This window comes from Ictalurus punctatus, chromosome 25 (assembly GCF_001660625.3).
Source record: "Ictalurus punctatus breed USDA103 chromosome 25, Coco_2.0, whole genome shotgun sequence".
In the NCBI taxonomy this organism is placed as follows: Eukaryota; Metazoa; Chordata; class Actinopteri; order Siluriformes; family Ictaluridae; genus Ictalurus; species Ictalurus punctatus.
Genome location: NC_030440.2, coordinates 18,082,312 through 18,105,637, shown reverse-complemented (window position 1 = coordinate 18,105,637; position 23,326 = coordinate 18,082,312). Strand labels below are relative to the sequence as shown.

General features: G+C 41.2%; 1 protein-coding gene across 1 annotated transcript in view; it reads left to right on the top strand.

The window, feature by feature from the left end:
• Positions 1-22,646, top strand: part of kif26aa (kinesin family member 26Aa) — a 97,148-nt gene extending 74,502 nt beyond the window's left edge. The window contains exons 7-16 of the mRNA XM_053675915.1: positions 5,123-5,326; positions 6,583-6,676; positions 8,085-8,347; positions 9,142-9,325; positions 10,998-11,157; positions 11,508-11,670; positions 12,111-15,135; positions 15,808-16,001; positions 18,675-18,825; positions 21,331-22,646. Of these exons, the coding sequence (XP_053531890.1) occupies positions 5,123-5,326; positions 6,583-6,676; positions 8,085-8,347; positions 9,142-9,325; positions 10,998-11,157; positions 11,508-11,670; positions 12,111-15,135; positions 15,808-16,001; positions 18,675-18,825; positions 21,331-21,500 (4,608 nt within the window). The 3' untranslated portion in view covers positions 21,501-22,646. The remainder of the gene's footprint in view (positions 1-5,122; positions 5,327-6,582; positions 6,677-8,084; positions 8,348-9,141; positions 9,326-10,997; positions 11,158-11,507; positions 11,671-12,110; positions 15,136-15,807; positions 16,002-18,674; positions 18,826-21,330) is intronic.
• Positions 22,647-23,326: the final 680 nt, after the last annotated feature.

Sequence of the window (23,326 nt, the reverse complement as noted above, 5' to 3'; positions counted from 1 at the left end):
ATCACTAATCAGATTAGGACGATTTAAACTAATAACTGATCCGTTATCGTGCTCGTCTCAGAAATAGAACCGATCGAGTTACTCGGCCAGTGCTATTTATAGAACCGGAACTTACATTGCATGTAAATTATGATCATGTGATCGGTGTTGGTGGTCCTGATATCGCGGAAGCCCTCAGTATACGTATGCAAATTCTATCGTGCTTCAGATCAAAATAGTCTTTTATTAAATGATGGTAGATCGTGCCCTTGACCGTACTCTACACAGCGTTGTTGTATTATTTCAACAACGTGCCAACATGTTAGCATGCACTTAACCGTGTTAAAACATTATTTAAACTTATTTAAAACAGACAATTTATACTTGTCGATATGGGGACGTTTTCTGTGAAGAGACGTTTATGGAAGGAGTCTCCAGTGCTCAACACGTTGTGACGGTCAGAGGTGAAGGTTTTCGAACGTCCTCAGGATAGAGGAGTTTACGCTTTGCGGTTTCTCGGTTACGTGTCAAGCTGCGTTTTTCTCTTATCGACTTCACGAGAGAGAATAACGAGAGGCTGGTAAAGGGAACGGTTGTTTATAACTGCTATAAGGCAAGTGAGAACAGGAAGCGGTGTATTATTACTCCATGCGTTGCTCTAGCAAAACACGATGCAATGTTTCACTCAGAAATATCTCACACAGCATAAATACTATGAGTTACTTCCCAGTTAAAGCTGCCTTTAACTGTTGACCGGGTTTATCAGCTTGTTTCAGCGTTATAAGGTGTAGTGCAGTCGCAGTGTGTAGGAACATGTCATGACGGCTGTGTCTCAGGTGGTAGAGCGGGTTGTCCACTAATTGTAGGGTTGGTGGTTCGATTCCTGGCCCTCGTGACTCCACATACCAAAGCATCCTTGGGCAAAACACTGAACCTCAAGTTGCTCCTGATGGCAAGTTAGCGCTTTGCATGGCAGCTCTGCTACCAATGGTGTGTGTGTGGGTGAACAAGAACCAGTGTAAAGTGCTTTAGAACCGCTAAGGTTTTTTTTTTTTTTTTTTTTGTTTAAAGCGCTATATAACGGCGGACCATTTAACATTACTGTAATATTTCATTTGTGTGCAAATCATGCAAACTGACGTGAGATGATGTTGGGGATTTTGTCTGCCATGTATTACTTCAAAATGAGTAAACATTATTCTAATATAGCGCTGCCAGCCATGTCTCACAGCTAGCATCAGGATGTGTGAACAAGACTGACAAGACATCTGCTTATCTACATTTATAGCAATGTCAGCTGAACAATCTTCCACGTGATCCACATTCTGCTTAAAAGCTCCAAACTGTCTGTATCATCCTGGTTTATTTAAAGGCTGGACTTCATTAAGCCTCCTTTTATTGAGTTTCCATCTTACACCAGTTCCTCGGACCCTTTTCGGGTTTACGCTAACTGAACAGCGGTTGATTTGTCTCATAACACAGTTTTAGAGGTGTGTGCTCCTGAAAAATGTAGATCAATAGACCATTTAACTCAAACACCAAAATATATTGCAAGTCGACTGTGCAGTAAACTCTCCAGGGAGATGGTTTCCCACAACTGTTCCACCAAGGACAATGACATCACCATGTCAGGCTTCACTAAGGAGACCTCCAGGGACCCCTAAATCCCACTCCAACATGTGTCCTCATCTCACCTTTAAAGACAAGTCCGTACAAGAACCTAAATGGTACCTCTGGCTGGCAGAACAGCATGACGTAGCAAAGGTGGGGCAAAATCAGTGCTGTTGTGTTCTCTATAGTTAGGGGATGCAGTGCCATGACATGTGGGGATTCTGTCCGTTCCATTGTGACGTAAGGGAAAACCATCTTTGAGACCAAGGGATGTCATCTACCCAATATATAAGAGAAAGCCACCCCTTGATCCTAGGAGGTGTCATCTCACAATACAAGGGGAAGTGATCCGTTGATACCAATGGAGGTGTCCCCACTATATCAGTGGCTGCTTTTCCCCTGATACAAGGGGAAGCCATTTCCCCAGAACCATGTGATATACCCCAATAAAGAGTTTTATCCCATTGTTAAAAAATGAACTATTTAACGATCACATATACACAATGAAATTCTTTTCTTCACATACCCCAGGATGTCAGGAAGCTGGGGTCAGAGTGCAGGGTCAGCCATGATACAGCACCCTCTTGAGCAGAAAGGTTTAAGGGCCTTGCTCAAGGGCCCAACAGTGGCAGCTTGGCAGTTCTGGGGCTTGAACCCCCAACTTTCTGATCAGTAACTCAGAGCCTTGACCACCAAGCCACTTAACTACCATAGAGCTCTCAGAGTTGTGATTTAAGGTCAGAGTTGGGGTGGTCCTGCCCCAGCTAAAATTCAGAGAAGTGAATGTTTGGTAGTTCAGCACATATTTACGGTTGTAGGAAATGGATTCCTGTTAGAGGACCTTGTGATTCGTTTGTTGGTTCTCCTGAAACCTGCACAGGAAGGCAACCTACATTAAGAATTTTTGTTTTGTGCATTTTTGTCTTATAAATGGACAGCTGGCATTACAAGCCGGCAGATGCAAATTCCTAATGAGCTTTGCATCAAGATAGAGTGAAGTAACTCCTAATGAGGTCCACTGAGTTATTATAGTGCAATTCCAGTGAGGAAAATAAAACGCAGACCATGTTGAAATATTCAGAGCTGTGGATCCGTGAGTGGAAGTGAGAACTTTTTACAACATCGGCAGGGCAATTGTAATGTAAACGGTGGAAACAAGAAAAGAAGTTTAACATATATTGATATTAATTTGGTTCGTCCACCCAATCAAGCTGGATGTTCAGATTTCAGTCCCACTTGTGATATGACTGTAAGCCACATTTTCACTGCAGGTCCAAATGATTCTGTTGATCATGGAGATGAACTGTTTTGATGGCTGGATCAGGTTTGGTATGAAACACAATAAACTGCAAGCAGCTTGGCTAGCTTGGTACTGTGCTAACTGTAGTGCAGCATAACCCTCGGGATGAGTGTGATGTTTCTGGGATTTTATTGCCATTGTAGTTGTTCGTCGCTACTTCCTCATCTGAATTTATCAGGACAGCCAAGCACACTGCAGAAACAGTCAGACACGCCGTAGCTGAACGTTAAGAGTTAATGTTACTGTATTCTAGAAGGCTTACAGAGATCACCTTTCCCTCTTAATGTGTGATGTGGAAGCCAGCCAGAGAAATTGGCATGGCCCCATGGAGGAGTTCCTGTCTGTCCTCTGACTGCGTTTATGTTGGAGGAAGGATGACGTGTGGGCCGGCATCCAGACTCTCAGATTAATGTTTCACATATCACGCCTTGCAGTTTACCTCCTGTCTCCTTGGTTGATGGACAGCCAAGATACTCAGCCCATGGCATAGCCAGTAATTAATTTCAGTGCAGATAATGAAGTGAATACAATAAAAGATAAGTGTGACTCGCTCATGTACAGTATTTTGGGTGGATGCCTGATGGTAGAAGAAGCTGTGGTAGTATCTAGAATTTGTCACTTAATTATTTCATGTCTAATCTACCGCCAACCAAATTTGCCATATCAATAACGTTAATCAGCCTAGGAAATATAACACGTTTTTGACAGTTTCTGGGAAAATTATTCAAAAAATTACCAAAATATGACCAAATATCCAGTAGTCCTTGCATTTTTTAAATATAACTACTTTTTTTTTTTTTACAGTCACAGGCAAAAAGATCCAATTAATTAACTCCATAGATTTGCTCACGCATGTGCCCACTCACAATTAAAATACAAGTTAAAAAAAGCTTCATTTTAAATGTTAAAAACAATTGAATAAGTAAACGACCCTTTTACCCCATCTTTCTCCCAATTTTAGTCCTTTCCAACGCCCTACACTTGCTAGTTGCCCCGCCTCACACGAGAGCTACCAAACAGCTATCACGTCAAGCCAGCTTTCATGCTATAAAGTACTAAAATAACATGCTAGTTATAGGGGGAAATGAAACCCGATTTATCTCATGAACCCAGATCCGTGCTTTTTTTTTTTTTTTCTCCTCCTGCAGTAGACCTCCAGGACTTCATCATTTTGCCATCGCCGGAAAATCCCAATGTCATGTAGCCTTCTAACAGAAACAGGAATATGCACGATCCTGACTGGTTAATTCTGTTTATGTATTCATCATATCAGCTGGGGGCCAATAAAATGTGATTCATGCTTTATATGCAGAAAATTAGAAAACGACAACAAATAAATAGAAGTATTGAAAAATCTTACATTTATTAGGTCGTCTTATAGAAAAGTAAATGTTCCCATGATCTGGTCCAGAACCGATGGATTGGCAAAAACGCTACATTTCATACTGAAATACACGACACATAACAGTGCACCTAGAATAATTATTCTATAACAGTGAAAAAAACTTTTTCCAACCAGTTTTTTGTCTCATTCACGAAGTGGGTTGTAACGAGCATATTGTATCTGAATTCAAACATTAGGTTTAGTGAGAGAACTTTTTTTAAAATCAGAAATAAAAGAAACACGCCTCACTATCAGAAGCCGAACAAAGTGTGTGTGAGAGTTCCCAGACTTTCACTTTCTGACAAATTCATTATTTCATCTCTATGGACTAATGGAGTCGGTGGACGCCTTTATATCTCCACGCTCTGAAGCCGTCCCTGCTGGAAGGACTATAAACTCCAAGCAGTAAACACCGAGTTTTACCAGCCCACAGACGTGGAAATGAGCGTCACCTCAATTACCATGTCATCCCTTCTAGCTGAAAGAGGACTGTATGAAGTGAACAATGATGGATCTTTTAAATGATTTGGAGTTAAACAGGACCGAATCATGATGACATGCTTTTACAGGCGTGCGTTGTGAAATGTCTTCTGGAGATTTGGACTGACAAAACAAACAAACCCGTCATGTGCTCCGTACTGTACTCTCTACATTTTGGGATTTCTGCGCACACTTGGTGAAGATCTGTTTAGCTTTATCTGTTGCTAAACCAATTAAAATAGTCTTTTCATGGACGCTTTCATCCCTACACACATGGAATTGCGTTCAGTATTAAGGTATATTTATTTCATCTGTGTTGCGTATTCTTATAGATTTTTTTCCCCCCTCTCCATTGGTGTACTTCGCAGGTTAAAGTAATGGTGCGCATCTGTCCTGCGAAAGGGGAACAGGACACTTCTGAGTCCATGTCCTTCCTGAAGGTGGACGCTCATAAGAAGCAGCTGACCTTCTGCGAGCCTCCAACTAGCGCTGCAGGTCAGAGACGCTTTTCCTCCACCATGGCCCCGAAGATCTTCAACTTCGATGCAGTCTTCACCCAGGATGCCTCACAGGTATGTTTGTGCTCTTCTCAGCAGTATTTTGCGTAATAAATGTCATTCTATTCAGATTCTTTCAGAAGCACTAGTGAAGGGTAGTGCTATTGACATACAGTCCACATAATGTGCATCAAGTGACGTTAATGTTTGTTAACACGAGGTTTTAATAGTTAGAATTATTACACCGAAACGCCAAGGCGATGGTTTTCCCTGGCCCGTATCGGCTTATGAGGCATCCATGTCAACAGAAATCTGTATCACTTGACTTAGTCTTTGTCAAAGCTGACTCCTGTTGAAATAAGCCTTTAAAACATTTATGTAGGCTTATGCCAGTCATCACAGAGTACTTATACAGCCTTATGAACACCACCCGTATGTACTCTTTGAGTACCTATATCAGTGCCATAGTTATGTACATTTTCTTGGCCCTTATAAGGTTTTAATGAAAGCTTATGACATTTCCATGATAGCATTCAGTTGACTATCTACGACAGAGTAACCCTGCATACCGTAAATATCTAAGAAGCTTACGTCAACAATCATTGGTTAGTTGACTCTCGGGTCTTTATTGTATCTGATGGGAATGAGCCTTGAACACGTTTATGTAGCTTTATGTCAGATATTGCAGGGCTTCTGCAGGGGTCATGCAGCCACCATCAGAGTAAGTGTCACTAAGTATTAACGGCTCTGCTGAGGAGAAATCGTGCGTTTCTGTGTGAAGCAGTAGATATACCCATAATCGCAAACAGTTCCACGACTTCCTGTCGTCAGTTCTGACGATCAGCGCCGGTTCCTTGTTGTTCAGAAGAGAGAAGGCTTTGATGAAGCCAACATCAGAGGCAGTACAGCACTTTCCTCAGGCAGACACACACTTACACAAATCTGTTATGAATTTAACAACAAAAAAAAAAGCATGAGTGAACCTTCATATTTCCTGTCTCTTTATGTTCGTCACCCTGAAGGTAAAGGTACTAATCACACCGTGCTGTACAAGGTGCACGGAGATCATTAGTAAAAGCTCAGAGTCTTAGCAGCATGTGATGCAACACATGAAATGTCTTCCTTAATTTTTCATTCATTTAGCAGTTATCTGTCCGTCCTTTAGATAATGCTTCACATGAGGCTCTGATGTAATGAATGGTCTCGTTGGTGCCGTATCCTCCAGTGCTGCCGTCACTTTTCAGGAGAAAGTAGCTAATGTGTTCAAAAAGTTGCTAGAAGTCACCAGATGATGTCATCGACTCATTTGCATATTCGCTGTATATCCACAGGCGGAGCTGTGTTCAGGGACGGTGGCGGAGGTCATTCAGTCTGTCCTCAACGGTGCTGACGGGTGCATCTTCTGTTTCGGACACGCCGACCTCGGTCAGCACTCGTCTCTCCTTCTTTTTGTCAAAAAATGAATTTGCGTTCATAAAATCCCGCACTGATTTTGAATTCTGGACTGGTCAGGCGGTGTTGATTCCTTTTTGATAACAGTAGTGCACAGCCATGATACAGCGCCCCCTGGAGCAGAGAGGGTTAAGGGCCTTGCTCACGGGCCCAACAGTGGCAGCTTGGCAGTTCTGGAGCTTGAACCCCCGACCTTCTGATCAGTAACCCAGAGCCTTAACCGCTAAACCTCCACTTCCCCCTGTTTACTGCATATTAATGCGCTCATTCTAATGTGTCATGGTTTCTATGCTAACAGCTGTGAGTAGACGTTTATTTAATATCCATGGAAGGAGTCTCCAGTGTGAGCCCTTTGTAATAGTTTTCAGGACTTACACTTTGTGGTTTTTTTGTAACTTGACAAGCTACGTTTTTTTGTTGTTGTCGTTGTAACGACTGCTTATAGCCGCTTGTTTGGCACAACTTTAATGTAACTGTAAAAGGATAAAAAGTATGACATGCCGTTCTTTAATAAATGAAAAAATTGTAATCACTGGCAAATCTGCTGTGGTATAAGAGGAATAAAACACTTGGGGACGTGTTGTTACGTGAACATGATCAACCTCAGGGTGGTAACGGTGGCTCCGCTGATTATTTCACTGTAACAGCATGACACTGAGAGTTTCATTCCTTACAGTGAGGAATAAGGCAAACTCAAAGCTGTAGTGAGTTAAATGGGCACGTCTGCTTGATCTCAATGCTGAGAGCTCTTTATAATCGCACAGAAAGACGCCACATTGTTCTGATATGTGTCATATTTACAAGAGGAGAGCTGGATGTGATTAATTCTAGGCTTAATGAGTCTCCATGACTTTGTTGGTTACAGGGTTTTGTGCCTCTGGTTTAGAAATCACTGCCGGCTCTTTTCCTTTCTTTTTGTGTGAAAGTGTCTGCCTCCTGTTGTGTCACACCAATCCCCCAGTGGGAGCCTCTTCCTGTCTCAGTGGGATATTTAATATCTTATTAATTATCACAAATCCGATTAGATCCATATTGCAGCTCCAGTTTTATTACGGATAAATTGTGCAACATTAATAATATTACCGTGAATTGCGTGCTGCTGATTTTTACTTGGTGTGGCGTTCTAATATAATAATTCTAACGTGATAGAAATTGGTTTTGGGATCTTTTATTTGATTATTTATGGCATCTCAGCTTTGTTGATATTTTGAAATATTTTTAAAAAATTAATTTGAATAATTTATAAATAACGACCCTTTCTTTGAATTATGAATGTATTCGTTTCTGTTTGGCCTCACAGGCATTTCTTTTTTGATTGTTATGAGCCTCATCATCCTCTCAGAGCCTGTATTGATTTGTTTTTCTCGTCCGCTGTTTACAGGTAAAACCTACACCATGATCGGTAAAGACAGTTCCACTCAGAGCCTGGGCGTCGCCCCGTGTGCCATCTCCTGGCTCTTCAAGCTCATCGAGGAGAGGAAAGAAAAATCCGGTGCTCGGTTCTCTGTGCGCGTCTCGGCCGTGGAGATCAGCGGGAGGGATGAAGTGCTGACTGACCTTCTAGCCAACTTCTCTGTAGGAACGCTCCAGGATGTCCAGGGTGCGGGGGTCTACCTGAAAGAGGACCCCATCTCCGGTTCACAGGTACTTGGGTTGGGTTTGTCTGGTGTGTTGTCACCACTTAGCTACCTGTGGTATAGACATGACTTTATATATATATATATATATATATATATATATATATATATATATATATATATATATATATATTGTATATATATGAGGCCTGACCAAAATATACATTTTAATGAATTTTTTTTATTCATATTAAAATAAATTAAATCTTGCTTGACTGGAAAAGTTTGTCTATTAATACAGTGATGACAACAACAACAACAATATTACTACTGCTACTACTACTACTAACAATAATAACAATAATAATAAATAAAAATGAAACGATATACTGTATATGCCCATGAGTCATGTTTCTCCTCCATCTAAACATGTCTAAGAAACTAATAATATATTTTTTTGTTTTTTATTTTATATTTAAGTTTTATGTCATTTTATTATCAGATCATGTGATCAGGTTCATTTCTCACCACAAATTTAAGATAAGAAACGCATTTATGCAGTTTAATTATTAAATGATTCAGTACTGTATATCCTACTGCACAGAATATACAGAATTCAAAAATGATTTTTAACATAAAAATGTCTTCTTCTTTTTTTTTAGTAGCTTAGGATTTTCCACCATCCACAGATTTATGTAAATTTCCTTTGCTAAGCTTCTGAGCAGAAACCCATCTCACCTTGTTGAATATCTAGCTTCCAGGATCCAAGATCCAGCTTCACCACACACTTTGTTATCCCCTTTCTTTGTTTTCCTAGTCATGCTCACAGATCTTATTTTTTCCCCCCCTCTCCGGGTCCAGCTCCAGAATCAGAGTGAGCTAAGGGCGTCTACTGCAGAGCGAGCCGCCTTCTTTCTGGACTCGGCTTTAGCGGCACGGAGCACCAGCAGACCTGAAAATGCTGAAGAGCAGCAGTGTAACTCTCACATGCTCTTCACCCTGCACGTCACCCAGTACCGCATGGAGAAGAGCGCCAAAGGAGGAAGTACGCCCTCATACACTATTTGTGTCATTTGTCTAATGAGATGTTCACACCAGGCATTTTCATGCCTCTCGAGTATTTCTCCAGTGACCACTGCTGAGCAGATTTTGGCACTAACAGAGTTGTCAAATCTATCATTGGGGGTGTAAAAACTCTCAAAAGTGCCTCTTTCAGCCAGAAAATGATCCTCATTAAATATACTTAGCTGACTTTAACTATACACATTATATGCGTCTAATTTTAAGTCGACCACATACTCTGATACATACTCGGATATATTTTATTTCACATTAATGAACTCAAAACATTCTCTGATTACCATGACAGAACGCAAAGGCACCAACTTACAAGCGGGAAAATCCAGAGGATACAAACTATTACTAATATTAAATGGGATGGGAGGAAGGAGGCGGAGCTTCCAGAGTGTCCGTTAATATCAGAACACCTATGCAACTGTCAATCATTCCAGATTCGTATGGCGATCGGCTCATCTGGCATTGTTATTGGAGGGAAAAAAAAAGACTGCATTTTTTTGCGGATTTTTGGTAGTGATAGCGTATAGCAGTGTAACGATGTTAAAATGCGGATCTGCTACACAAAACTAATAAAGCTTGGCACATTTGGGTCTGAAGATCAGAATGGGAGGGGGGGGGGGGGGGGGGGCTATAATAACAGACTGTCAAGCCCTCACTTCGATGTAGGACTAGTAATTAAAAAAAGACATTTTTCTTCCATTTGCATATAATTTGCCAAATTCTTTTCTGCTCTTAATAGTTAAATGACAGCACCCTTAATAACGCGAGCTCATTTTTTATGTCCAGACGTGGCCTAGGTACCAAATCACCATTTAACTGATCGTTCGTGTTTCACTCTTCAGACCACATACTTCTGCCACTGCCAGAATACATTTCAATACATAATGAGCGGCAGTCTCCTCCTGTGGAATGTTTATAGAGCTTGGCACGAGTGAAGAGCTAGTTTGCATTCTCAGCTCGGAGATTTAAATCCTGCTGACGCAAAGTTAATGGCCTCCTTCTCTTTCTGAAATAACTGCCTCGTCTATCTGCCGTAATAATACTGGACATCTTTAGGTCAGTGACCTACATTTACAGTAAATGCGCCACTTTAAAAGAAAAGCAGTCAGCAATGTGCCTTTTGAATTGCTACTTTATCTGTGTGCATTAGTGCTAGACTCCACCAGACAGTGCGGTACGGTACAGCTTTGGAAATGAACTGCAATCCTACATTTCATCATTATTTCCATTGCCAATTGCTTTGAACTGCAAGTACCTGTATAGAATTTTATTTCCCTTTATCAGTGTACCAAGAGAAGCGATCTCTTGGGTGGGTTGATGGATCTACGTTCATAGATCGCTTATCCTGTGCGAATCGATCATATACTGTACAGACATCCTTTTACTTAAGAGTTATACTGTGTACTGTCTAGGAATCTTATCCCTTTGGTTGTATTACAAGCTCTACTTGAGTTTTAATCGAAGATGGCGTCTGAATATAGCTAGAAATTAAAGATTTCATGCTGTGAACTGTGACACTTTGATGTGTTCTGGTCCACTGCTGTATTGAATGAGATTGTTTGAGCAGGATCCCTGGAGCATAGTGGGCTATATTGGCTTAAATGTAGCTTTTGTAAACATGTATCCCCTTTCCGGTGCAGTGTCTGGGGGTCGGAGTCGTCTACATCTTCTAGACCTGGGCAGTTGTGAATCTGATGTCAGTCGAACAAGGGATGGAGGTGGAGGCCAGTGTCTGTCTCTGGCTGCTCTGGGGAACGTCATCCTGGCTTTAGCCAACGGTGCCAAGCATGTTCCTTATAGGTATGTCCATATTCAACAAGTCAAAAATAAAATTTAGTGCAAAGGTAATCGGGTATGACAGATTGTCTTAAAGGGTTAATGCATATCTCAGAGACACACTGATTTACATGCAGATTCTAAGGTCATCGAAGCAATTATACTACTCCGGAAAAGAGAAGATTGCTAAGTGTTATGGTCAAGAATTTGGTCACACCTCATCATTAAAATAAGGTTTTTTTTAAAACAATAGAATGAGCTGAAAGTGCAAAGAGTAAATTCTGAATGCTCAGTTTCATGATCTTATGGGGGGAAGAGCATGGATTTCTGGGTTCCTTTTCGTCTAACAAAGGGATTTTTGATGAATTATTCAGGGACAGCAAGCTCACCATGCTGCTGAGGGAATCATTGGGCAACATCAACTGCAGAACCACCATGATCGCCCACATCTCAGATTCACCGGCCAGTTTTACCGAGTCACTCTCCACTGTGCAGATAGCCTCTCGTATTCATCGCATGAGGAAGAAGAAATCCAAGGCAGGATCTCTTATTAATCTCTTATTCATGATAGGTTTTTTTGTCTTTTTCGCTGTTATGTGCATATGCTGGTATATTTACTTTTGCGTTGTAGACTAATGGGGAAAGCATTAAAATTGTGTAGATCACCACATGGATACATCTATAACAGCAGTCAACTTAAGGTGGTCTGATTGATTTCTCTGAGAGCATCAGTCAGTAGCACTGGTAATCAGTGGTGTAGTCCAGAAGGAAAATACTTCAGGTGTTACAGAGGCAAATTCGCAGCTTTTTTTAATATTTGGTAGAACTTGTCAACTCAGTATATTGTCTTGACACTAATGCTTGATTTGAATGCGGTGTGCACGTTTGCCCTTATTGACAAGAATCATCAGAAAATGTTACTTTATCATGAAAGAGCTATGTCCTGATCACTTTTGATCTTTTTTGTATTTTTTCAGTATGCCTCCAGTTCTTCAGGAGGGGAGAGCTCTTGTGAGGAAGGACAAACCCGACGACCGCCTCACTTAAGACCGTTATACCCCAGGACAGTGGCTCTAGACCCGGACCACCCTGCACTTCTGTCCAGTGATCCGGACTACTCCTCCAGCAGTGAGCACTCATGTGACACAGTTATCTATGTAGGTCCTGGTGGAGCCCATATTTCTGACCGTGAACTCAGCGACAACGAAGGCCCTCCAGCCTTCGTTCCTATCATTCCTTCGCTGAACAAAAAGCGTGCAAAAGAGGCTCCCAAATCAGATCGGGATCATCTAAAGTGCAACACGTTTGCAGAATTACAAGAACGGCTTGAGTGTATTGATGGAAGCGAGAGCACAGCTACTTTTATAGGCGAAGGAAAAGGACCTCAGACAGTCCCTAAGACTCAAATTGGAGCTGGGAAAGCTACAGATGGGGTTCTTACATGTACCAAGATGATTAAATCCTCCCTCCAAACGCCTTATTACATGGAACACTCCGAAGTCTCCTCAGATGGAGCTGTATCGGATCAAACTTCAGCTCAGGACACTGAGCCAGTTGTACGAGAGAAGGTCTTCAGCGACAAAGGACCTTCACCCTCATTACAAAAGACCTCAAATTTGGCCGATGATAGTATTTTAGCCACAAGGACACCTCCAGTGGGTATGAGTCAGCCAGCACTCAGGCAAGGCGTACCTTATCATCTAAGTAGGAGCCCAATGGAAGTGAGCCACCTCAGAGCAGCTTTTCAGAGCAGATGTCTTGAGAGAGATGTTTTAAGGACTACTGTCACTCTACAGCAACCTGTTGAGCTAAACGGGGAAGATGAACTAGTGTTTACTGTGGTCGAGGAGCTGCCTACTGGTCTAATTCCAGACAACGGTCGACCATCCAGCATAATCAGCTTTAACAGTGACTGCTCCCTGCAGGCTATATCCTCTGGATCACGTCCAGTCAGTATTATCAGCAGCATCAATGATGAGTTTGATGCATACGTATCCCAAGTAGACAGTGCACAAAAAAGCCATGCAAGGTCAAAAGAAGAAATGTCACCTGACCACAGCACAGCGCTATCTTCCAAAGGCTCATATTTCAGAAAAACGGTGAATACAGATGCCACATATTTGCCTAGAGGTATTACATCAAAGGGGATGACCATACGTGATAATATTTCAACAACAAATATACCTGGTGCTTTATGTATGGAGTCTTCCTCACAGCAAGGCACAAACAGCTCCTTCAGTGACAGTGCGTTATGTTTTTCAGAGTTAGACTACCAATCAGGAACCTCTGAGAAAATTCATATAGCCAAGTGCCCACCACCTTTTGATACAAATAAAGCATCTTTCAGAGGTCAAAAGTCAGTTAAATCTAGTACCACTAGCTCATCACAGTCAGTACAGATGCCTAGTGTGAACCAGTCTACTCTACAGAGAAAAAACAAACCTACCTCATCTGTTGAGCCAAATAGCAGCTTGAACCGAGAGTTACAGAGGCAAGGAAGCAGGACAGACGAACACTGGATGCCCACAAGTAGCCAGGTAGATTCAAGAAGTACAGAAGTCATCGCTGCAGGCAAGCCATCCAAAACTGGCATGAGTGGAATCCCATCCAGGAAGACCACAGGTGGGAGTAGCAGCAGTGTACCACGGTCTCCAAAAATGCCTCCGTCTTCCTCCTCCCAAAGGGTGGTGGATGGTTGTGAAAAATCCAGTGTTAAAAAAGGAGAGAGCATGAGCAGGATGCCTCAGCTTAGACGAGGGGCGACAACACTTGGCATGATCACGGTGCCTCAAAGCCCCTCAGAGTCCAAGTGGGGCCATGATGCCATGCAAACAAGTACCACATTGAAATACTCATCCTTAGGGAAGCGGTCAAATGGGCAGAAAATCTTACTCCCAAAGTCTGGCAGCATGTCACCCCCTGTCCCACCCATCAGAAAATCTAGCTTGGACCAGAAGACACGTGTTTTGGTGTCTCCTAGTGCCTTAAGGTCATTAAGCAATGATGCAGCCAGATCCTCATCATCCAAAGCAACAGTCTCTGAGGAGGATTTTGATGTTCGGCTTAGAGGGGACTCTTTTAGCTTTAAATCGTTCAGCTTAAAGTCAGGATCCAGTCTTCACACACGCGGTGCAAAAGCAGACAATGGAAGATACTTTGGGAGTCTTTTCTCCCTTGAAAGATGTGACAGCTTGACATCAATTGGATCTAAACAAGGAATGATGCGAGAGAGCAGTAGTGTTAACCTTGGTGGTAATGGCAAGTCGAATAAGATGGTACCAAGACTTGGGGTTACCAGCTCCACCTCTGCACCCCTATCTCCTCCATCGGCCAGTACCCTTGGAGTCAGCAAATTAGGGCAGATCAAAGCTAATATAAGTCCTAGAGCCATGGTTGGCAATGGAAACAAAACAAAGTCCTTGTCTAGCAATGGTTCCAAACCTTTGAGTGCCACAAAATCATTTTCCACCTCAAGTGTACGGACTGCCAACCTACCTCCGAGTGGAAAAACATCAACTCGTTCAGTTATGGGTGCAAGTGCAAAAGCAGGTAAAGGCACCCTCATGGGCACAAAGCAAGCCATTCGAGCTGCAAATAGCCGGGTCAGTGAGCTAGCATCAAGCAGCCCCAAGAAACACATCAAGGTTTCTGATGATCAGGCAAGCGCTTCTGGTGATTTTGGACCAAATCTAAAAAGCGAGCTTTTACTGCCTTGTTCATTGCCATCACCATACAGCAAGATCACGGCTCCACGACGACCGCAGCGCTACAGCAGCGGCCATGGTAGTGACAACAGCAGTGTTCTTAGTGGGGAGCTACCCCCAGCCATGGGCCGCACTGCTCTCTTCTACCACAGTGGAGGCAGCAGTGGCTATGAAAGCATGATCCGGGATAGTGAAACCACAGGTAGTGCATCTTCCACCCACGACTCCATGAGCGAGAGCGGAGTGTCTACCTCCAGCCGAACCAAGGTGTCAAAGTCTCCCAAAAAGAGAGCCAATGGTAGGTTTCGCTTCCAAGTCACCCAGGAATTAATGCCTTTTTCTCTGAACTTTCCTAAGAAATGATATCTGTTGTAGATACCAGGAATGTTCAGCCATTGTTTGAAAAACTTACTTGGTTGTTTAAATGAAGGATTGAGAGTAGGAACCTGACACTTTTTTTTTCCCAAGGACATATCCATTTCTCATGTCTAGATTGCTTCAGCTAACAATTTTTCACTGACAGTACTGCTGATATGCCATCACTTCTTCAGACTCATACCTTCCTGTCTAGAGTTGCTAATTTGAACTGTAATATTACTGTAATACTGCATGCATTCTTTGGCAACTATGTTCACCAGAAGTACTCACATTATGCCACTGTACGCGTGTCTGAACGTCAAAAATATTCATTTGCAAGACTCAAGAACACATTGTGGTTTACACATGGACTTGTTCATGCTTTGTATTCTTATTAGAAATCTTTGTTTAATTAAAGGTTTTATCTTTAAATAGCTTGCACAAAGAGACAATCATACCATCTTGCCACGTCTTGACAATCATACCACGAGCCACATACATATTTAAAAAAAAAAAAAAAAAAAAAAAAAAAGCATGCCTGTAAACTCCTTGGATATTCCTGGTGTGCACCTACGGCCCAGATGTAGAGCATTACCCTGTCTGACCTCTCCAGGCCTGCAGCGGCGGCGGCTGATCCCTGCTCCCCTGCCGGACAATTCCTCCCCTGGCAGGAAGGCTGGAGCTGCAGGCCAGTGGGTGGACCTGCCTCCGTTGGGGGGCTCCCTGAAGGACGCCTTTGAGATTAAAGTGTACGAGATAGATGACGTGGAGCGACTGCAGAGATGCAAGGAAGGGATGGTTACTGAGGTGAGAGCACTCGGGCTGCATGCTTGACTTTAGATGTTTGCGGTGAGCATCGTCAGTAAGAGCTGTGTGGAAATTTGAGAGCATGGGTTTTACAGTTTGTGTTATTGCGTGAAAGGGTAGCACATTTTACTCAAAGACTCTGTATATTCACTTCCATTTCTTTAAATTTAAAAAAATATATTTTATTCATTGCATAGTTTTGCGAAGTTGAAAGAATGCTTTTACCATTTTGTGTTTTTTTTTTTTTTAATTCGCCATGAATTAATTCATTACTTTAGTTGATTCCTTGCAGTGCCCCAAAGCATTAAAAGCTAATTAAATTATATTAGGAATTAAACCATCTGTGTTATGATGTTATATTTAAAAATAAAAAAAAAACAACAACAAAAAAAAAAAACGATCAGTGACGGGGTGATGTGATGATTATTTTCCTGTAACACTTCCTGGAATGTTTTATTCCTCTCATACCATGGCAATTTTCCAACGCTAATCATTTTTTTTCTTTATTAAAGAATGACACGTCAAACGTTTTCCTTTTCAATTTATAGTCGCGTTTAATCTTATGGAACATCTGCGAAACAAGCTCCTTTTCCCACTCACGTTACAGCAGCTATAAATATTCAGCCTCTCTTTTCTTTTTTCCCTTTCTCTAAGACAAAAAATATCACGTTTCCATGCAACTGCAGCATAAACTGTAAACTCGTCCGTGCTGAAGATGTCGGAAAACTTAAAGTTACAGCTTTACCTCTGATTGTTACACAGCGCTGACACTGGAGACTTTATGAATATATTAATATATATATTTGTGTGAATGGAAAAAAAAAAAAAAAACCTGCCAGATCTACTGTTATAGAAAAGATGATATTTTTATTTTAGTGTATCGCTGCCTCCATAGTTTAGTGAGTAACACACTCAATCTATAACATCAATACTCAATCTATATACATCAATCTATAACGCATCTGGGCTGCAACTGATGACATGAATTCATCGATCAGATCTGAGAGTGACAGTAAGCCCAGGGAATATCTAGTGTCAGAACAAGAACGTGCATTGAGGTGGGCATGAACCATGGCATGGAGGTTTGCAGGAATAAAAGCTTTCTGGCTTCCAGCACTGACCCGATGTGATGACTTTGCACACGACAGGCTAGCTCATCATTCCTAAGTGAGCATGATGTTCATTAACAACCGTAAGCACCTGCGGTGGTCCCTCAATACTTCTCTCTTTCTCTCTCTCTCTCTCTCTGTGATCGCTGGGACTACGGCAGGAATTTGCATTTGCAGAGGTGATCTCAGGAACAATTAGTGACGTCTCATCTGCATATGACAGATTCGTTTAGCTTGTGATGAATGAGGTGTGCTCTCTCAATCTGCGATCTGTCTGCTGGCTCTTTACAGCCAGCGCTGGGCTGCATGTCCACGGATCATTAACCCTTCCTGCTAGTGTGACCCGCGTCGCCAGCGGAAGGTGGAACGATTTATTTTCAAATAAGCTTCAGTTCATCTTTAAAGAGTTCAAGCGCTCGGGGTAATACGTACGTTCCTTTCTGCGGTCGAGGGTTAGGAGCTGGTTTATGACAGGAGGACTATTCTCATTTAGCTTATTTGATTGCCTGAGACAAAGAGATAGCTTTTTCAGCAGTTGTGTGTCTATTATATTCGCATTAGCATACGCAAATTCCACGCACCCGTCTCCTGTCAGCCGTTTCACAAAGTTCAAAAGGTACGTTAATGAAAGTCAAATGTTTTATACCTCGCGGGATGCTGATTGGTCAGAAGGTGTTGATTCAATGTCTATTGTAAAAAGCGCTATACAAATAAAATTGAATTGAATTGAATTGATTCATTTTCTACAACAGCAGCTCTGACAGTAGTGCAGGTTTATATTATATATGCGCACCTTGTAGTATGTTAATGGTGTCTATCTATTAATAAACACGTATTTAGAAAACGTCTGTGATGCTGCGATGAAGCTTTCTGTAAGGAGACGTTTATTGAACGTGTACAGAAGGAGTCTCCAGTGTCAGAGCTTCGTAGCAGTCAGAGGTAAAGCTGTCGTTTTAAGTTTTCCGACAACTCCGGGACGGAGCTGCTACAAATCGAGAACAGGACAGCACAGCACAGCATTAAAAGTAACTATAAACGGATTTAAAAAAAAAAATTGACTTTGGTGCTTGGACCCCTAAATGTAATAACTTTGATAAAGTGCAACAAAATAAAAAAGTAAAAAAAAAAATACTAAAATCATGGATCCCCCTTGCTATGTTTCGCAGACACGGGACCCGACTTTAAGAACTGCCTTAGATAATAAATTCAGGATGAGGACTTTTACAATAATCTGTACTGTTGTTTTATTATTATTATTATTATTATTATTATTATTATTATTATTATTATATGTCTATTTTATAAAAGCTCTTCCATCATGGACAAACAAACATTTATTTATTTATTTATTTTGCCCCAGGAGATTTAGACTTAGCAAGATGTGTGCTTTTATTTTTAGCTTGGCTGGTATTAATCCAACCAGCAGAGCGGCACACAGAGATTACGCCTGACTCAATTTAACCTAAGCTGTAAGCGTGCTGCGATGTAGGAGGGATTGTGCGCGGCAGTCGTTGGGCTGTACAGTCAGATAAACACAGTTTGGTCGCTCGGTTTCTCGTCGCAGGGCTTGCAGTACTTCAGCGCTCGCCTCAGGATGCTGGAGAAGAGGCAGCAGCAGATCCGGGAGCTCAGGGCCAAGCACGAGAGGCTAAGGAGGGAACTGGAGGACGCCAAGACTCAGCTAATGCTCGACCCCGACAAGTGGACGGGAGAGTGTGAGTTCCCGTACTTTACTGTATATATATATATATATATATATCAACAAAAAACGTTCAAAACACTCATTTAGGTGAAACCACGATGATATTTGATCTCATTTAACAATAGTGAAGTGGTGTTTTACAGTATTTACTCTAGATGGTGGTCAGATACATCACATGCTGAAGTTTCCAAGTAGGAATTCCTAACTGAGGTGAATTTGTTTATTTGCTTTTTTTCCTACTTGGAGGTCAGAAAAGTTATGAGATTTAGACAAATACAGCGCTAGTGTCAATTCCTGATGCAGAGATCAATGGGAGGAGGTGATGGGAGAGGCTTACACACACACACACACACACAAACACACACGCACACGCACACACACACACACAGCCCTCATCTGACACTTTGCTGAAGAGGGCCATGATTTATAAAGCATTACAGAGACACCATCACGGCCTCACAGCCGAAGCACCTTCTGGCCTGAATGCAGGAGGGAAAATAACGGCTTATTGATTCAAGGACATGCTGAACACACACACACACACACACACACACACACACACACACAGCCTCTTTTATTCTCATTCTTGCCACTGACTTGTTCAAAGTGTAATTTCACATTTCAGTGGCAGCACTGCTTTGTGCTATTTTAGTTCATTTTATTATAATTTATTATTTTTTTTTTTTACCCAAAAATCTTTCAACATTTCTTTGTGATTTCTCCCTCTCTTTTTCCAAACGAGCACAACAGCAAACACAGACACTGAACCCACACACACTGAACTCACTGATCTCCACCGCATAGCATTATGCTGCGATCACACTAGCAGACTGTTGCCGTTTCTTGGCGTGGTCTGTCCAGCATTTTTATTATTTATTTGTAAAATTCAGATGCCAGACTGCAGTAACTATATATACTGTAGTCACAGCCCCCTCCAAAAGTATTGGAACACCAAATCTTTTGTTTTTGCTATACACTAAAGACGTCCGGGTTTGAGATCAAAAGATGAATATCAGAATAACAGACCAGAGATCAGAATAACAGACCAGAGATCAGAATATCAGACCAGAGATCAGAATATCAGACCAGAGAACAGAATATCAGACCAGAGATCAGAATATCAGACCAGAGAACAGAATATCAGACCAGAGAACAGAATATCAGACCAGAGATCAGAATTTCAGCTTTGGTTTCCTGATAGTTACACCTACAGTAGATGTGTTAAACAACTTAGAACATGGCACCTTTGGCAGACCACCCAATTTTTAGGTGAGCAAAAGTATTGGCACCGATAGTCTTAATGTCAGTGGAAGTAAAATAACACTTAATGTGTGGTCGCATATCGAGCAGCATCGAGCCTGCGACTCACGGACCGGAATATTTAGATTTATTCCCATATAGCAGATGCTTTTTATCTAAAACTGAATTCATTCCAAGTCTGCCTCACATCAAGTGAATAAAGATGTTGAATATGTAGATCGGATTTGCCAGAGTGGATCGATGGTTTCTAACCTTTTAAGTACAAAAAGAATCCATCGGAGAATTCCGACTTTTATAAGAAGATGAACGTTTAAAGAACTGATCTACAAACTTCCCAAATCCGGTTAACACAGCACGAGGTTAGATGAGGCTGCCTATGACATCACAATCTAAGCTCAAGCGTAGCCCCGCCCCGGATCAGATTTAAATACCAAACCATGAACTTGTGACTTTATGAGGAAGCTGAACTCAAGCACTAATTTGTATAGATCAGAGTCAGATGTTTAGGAGTGAACCAAGGACAAATCACCAGTAAAATTATCTCTGCGTAAAAGTGCCAACCTGCTGTTCTGATCATCCCGACGTTCTCCTATAAATCACTGAACACGTTTAGTAACTCAGACTGATCCTGGTCCTGGTGTATCCCTGCGCCACGTGATTCATTTCTTTATATTCGTGAGAATTTTTGTATGTCGATTCTACACTTTATTAAACATAATTCCGTATTCAGTTAAACAAATCAGCGTCCTTTGTTATTTTACTGTAACCGCATGCGCAGAGTCTTTTATTCCTTTATGTTTACCACCGTTTTTGTCCTTTGAAAGTCTGTAAGGTCACGGTCCAGTTGCTATAGGCTACAGAAGGTTAAGCTGCTATAGGCTCAGGGGTTAAGCTGTTGGATTAGTGATAGGATGGTCTTGAGTTCAAATCCCAGGACTGTTGAGTGGTAACTTCTGGGCCCTTGAGCAAGGCCCTCAACTTCTCCGTTGTATAAATGAGATAAATGTAAGTCGCTGTGGATTAGGGCGTCTGCCAGATGCCGTAAATTTATAGTCAGCTAGTAAAGATAAGATAATGACGCAAGTTTCTTCTTTGGTTTGGCGAAATGTAATGTTTTGGACAGAGTAAATTGAAACATCTTACATGTACATTTCATATTGCACCTGTAAAATGAAAGGTGATATGATGGAACAGGGAAACAGAACTGGAGTATCATGGCTTCTATTTCACCATTTTTGTCGTTCTTTTGTCTCCTCAGTTGATGTGGATCCGGATCTGGACCCGGAGTCGCAGGACTACCTGGAGGCTCTGGTTCAGGCCACGGCAGAGCTGGAGTTCTGCGTCAACCTGTGCAAGTCTCGCGTCATGATGGAGACCTGCTTCGACATTCTGGCACCGACATCCCCGGGGCAAGAGCTGGAGGTGTGATGAGGAGATAAAAACATGAGTGGAGATTTACTGAGATATTTATTTACAAAACCAGGAAGTGCCTTGATTTGAAAATAAATGAATAAATGAATCATCGTTTCTGATTGGTGCTGGTACTGAGATGGCGACTGTACCTAATCAAACCCGTTAGCAGATTTCTTTTGGAAAATATCGGTTATTTTGCATTGTAAAGTAGTGTGTGAAAACAAAACAGGTGCATAATGAAAGTGAAAAAAAGGGAGAGAAAAGCAATAAGGTAATTTATTGCCAATCCCAGACCCTCCTGTGGAGTTGCCCATCGTGATCATTTATTGTGTTTATTTTATTTATAACCCTGCCAAAGTGTTTATTATTTAATATATTAACACTAAACCACTAAACCCAGCACGTATACGTGCCCAAAATATTCCGTAAAGTCGCTTCATATCTATAAGAGGTATGTAGATTGGAATAATCTGGGTTTAGAGTTATCCCGATTAGTTAATCTCAGATTTCTCAAGAGATGTCGAAAGAACATGTTTTGAATTCTTCGAAAATAATTGGCAGTTAAAAATTGGCAATCAAGAAAACATGCCCAAGATTTAACGAACATCCAGCGTGAAAGCAGCCGTGTGTGTGATTCCTGACATCTCTTTCATCAATTTATGAAACACTGATTAATTCTTTTTGCTCCTGAAGCAGAACCTGTCTCTAAAGACTCGAAGCAATTTTGTTCAGATGTTGCTCAGTGAGCCACAAAACAAAAATAAGCGATTAACAAATCGAGTGGTTTCCTCTTGAGTCTTTCATTTCTGATCATCTTGTAGACCAATAAAAAATTTCAAAAAATTCCCATGGGGAGTGTGTTGCAAAATTTATTTAAAATAAATAAATTCAAATCAATCCTTATTAAAATAGGAACAAAAAACCTCGGGCTTTTAAACCTGAGCGCATGAGTTATCTTTATTTAATGCTCTATTATTTCTCATTTTTGTCTAATTATTTACAGCATTTTATGAGTTTTAGGAGTGTTTTTTTTTCTTTCTCACAGATATGTAAGAGTTTCTCAGTGTTTCAGCTTTATACTGTACAGTTTTTTAACACTTTGTAAGAACATGTACAGAACCTTCCATATGCATCAGTACATGATTATGAATAAAAACAATTTTCGACTTTGTACCTCGCCGTCCAAGTCATTTCTTCATCTGATGTTTGATTATGGAGTGCTTCGGATTATAGAGGAAAAAAAAAAAGAAAGAAAGTAAAAGAAAGATTTCTTTCATTATAAAGATTTCTGAGTTAACGACTTATCACACTTATAGCTAGGTTAGAAAGTAGTCTGAATAAAAATATACAGTTATTTAGTTGAAATATATATATATATATCCTTCCATCCATCCATCTTCTACCGCTTACTCCTTCTTCAGGGTCACAGGGAACCTGGAACCTGTCCCAGGGAGCATGGGGCACAAGGCGGGGTACACCCTGGACAGGGTGCCAGTCCATCGCAGGGAACAATCACATACACACTCACACACCCATTCATACTATATATATATATATATATATATATATATATATATATATATATATATATATATATATATATATGTTTTATTAACAGACAGATGTCAAAGTATAATGCGGATCATTTATTAAGTTTTAGTACAGTTCCGTCTCGATGTTTTCACCAAACTGATCTAAAAGTTCCTGCCAGATTTACAAAAGTTTCTGATGTTTTTCATACGCGTGTGTGTATGTCAGTAAACTCCAATCAATTCCCACAAAACTCCGTAAAAGGCAACGTTCACAGAGAGCTGAAAATGACAATAAACAGTGAAATAGTG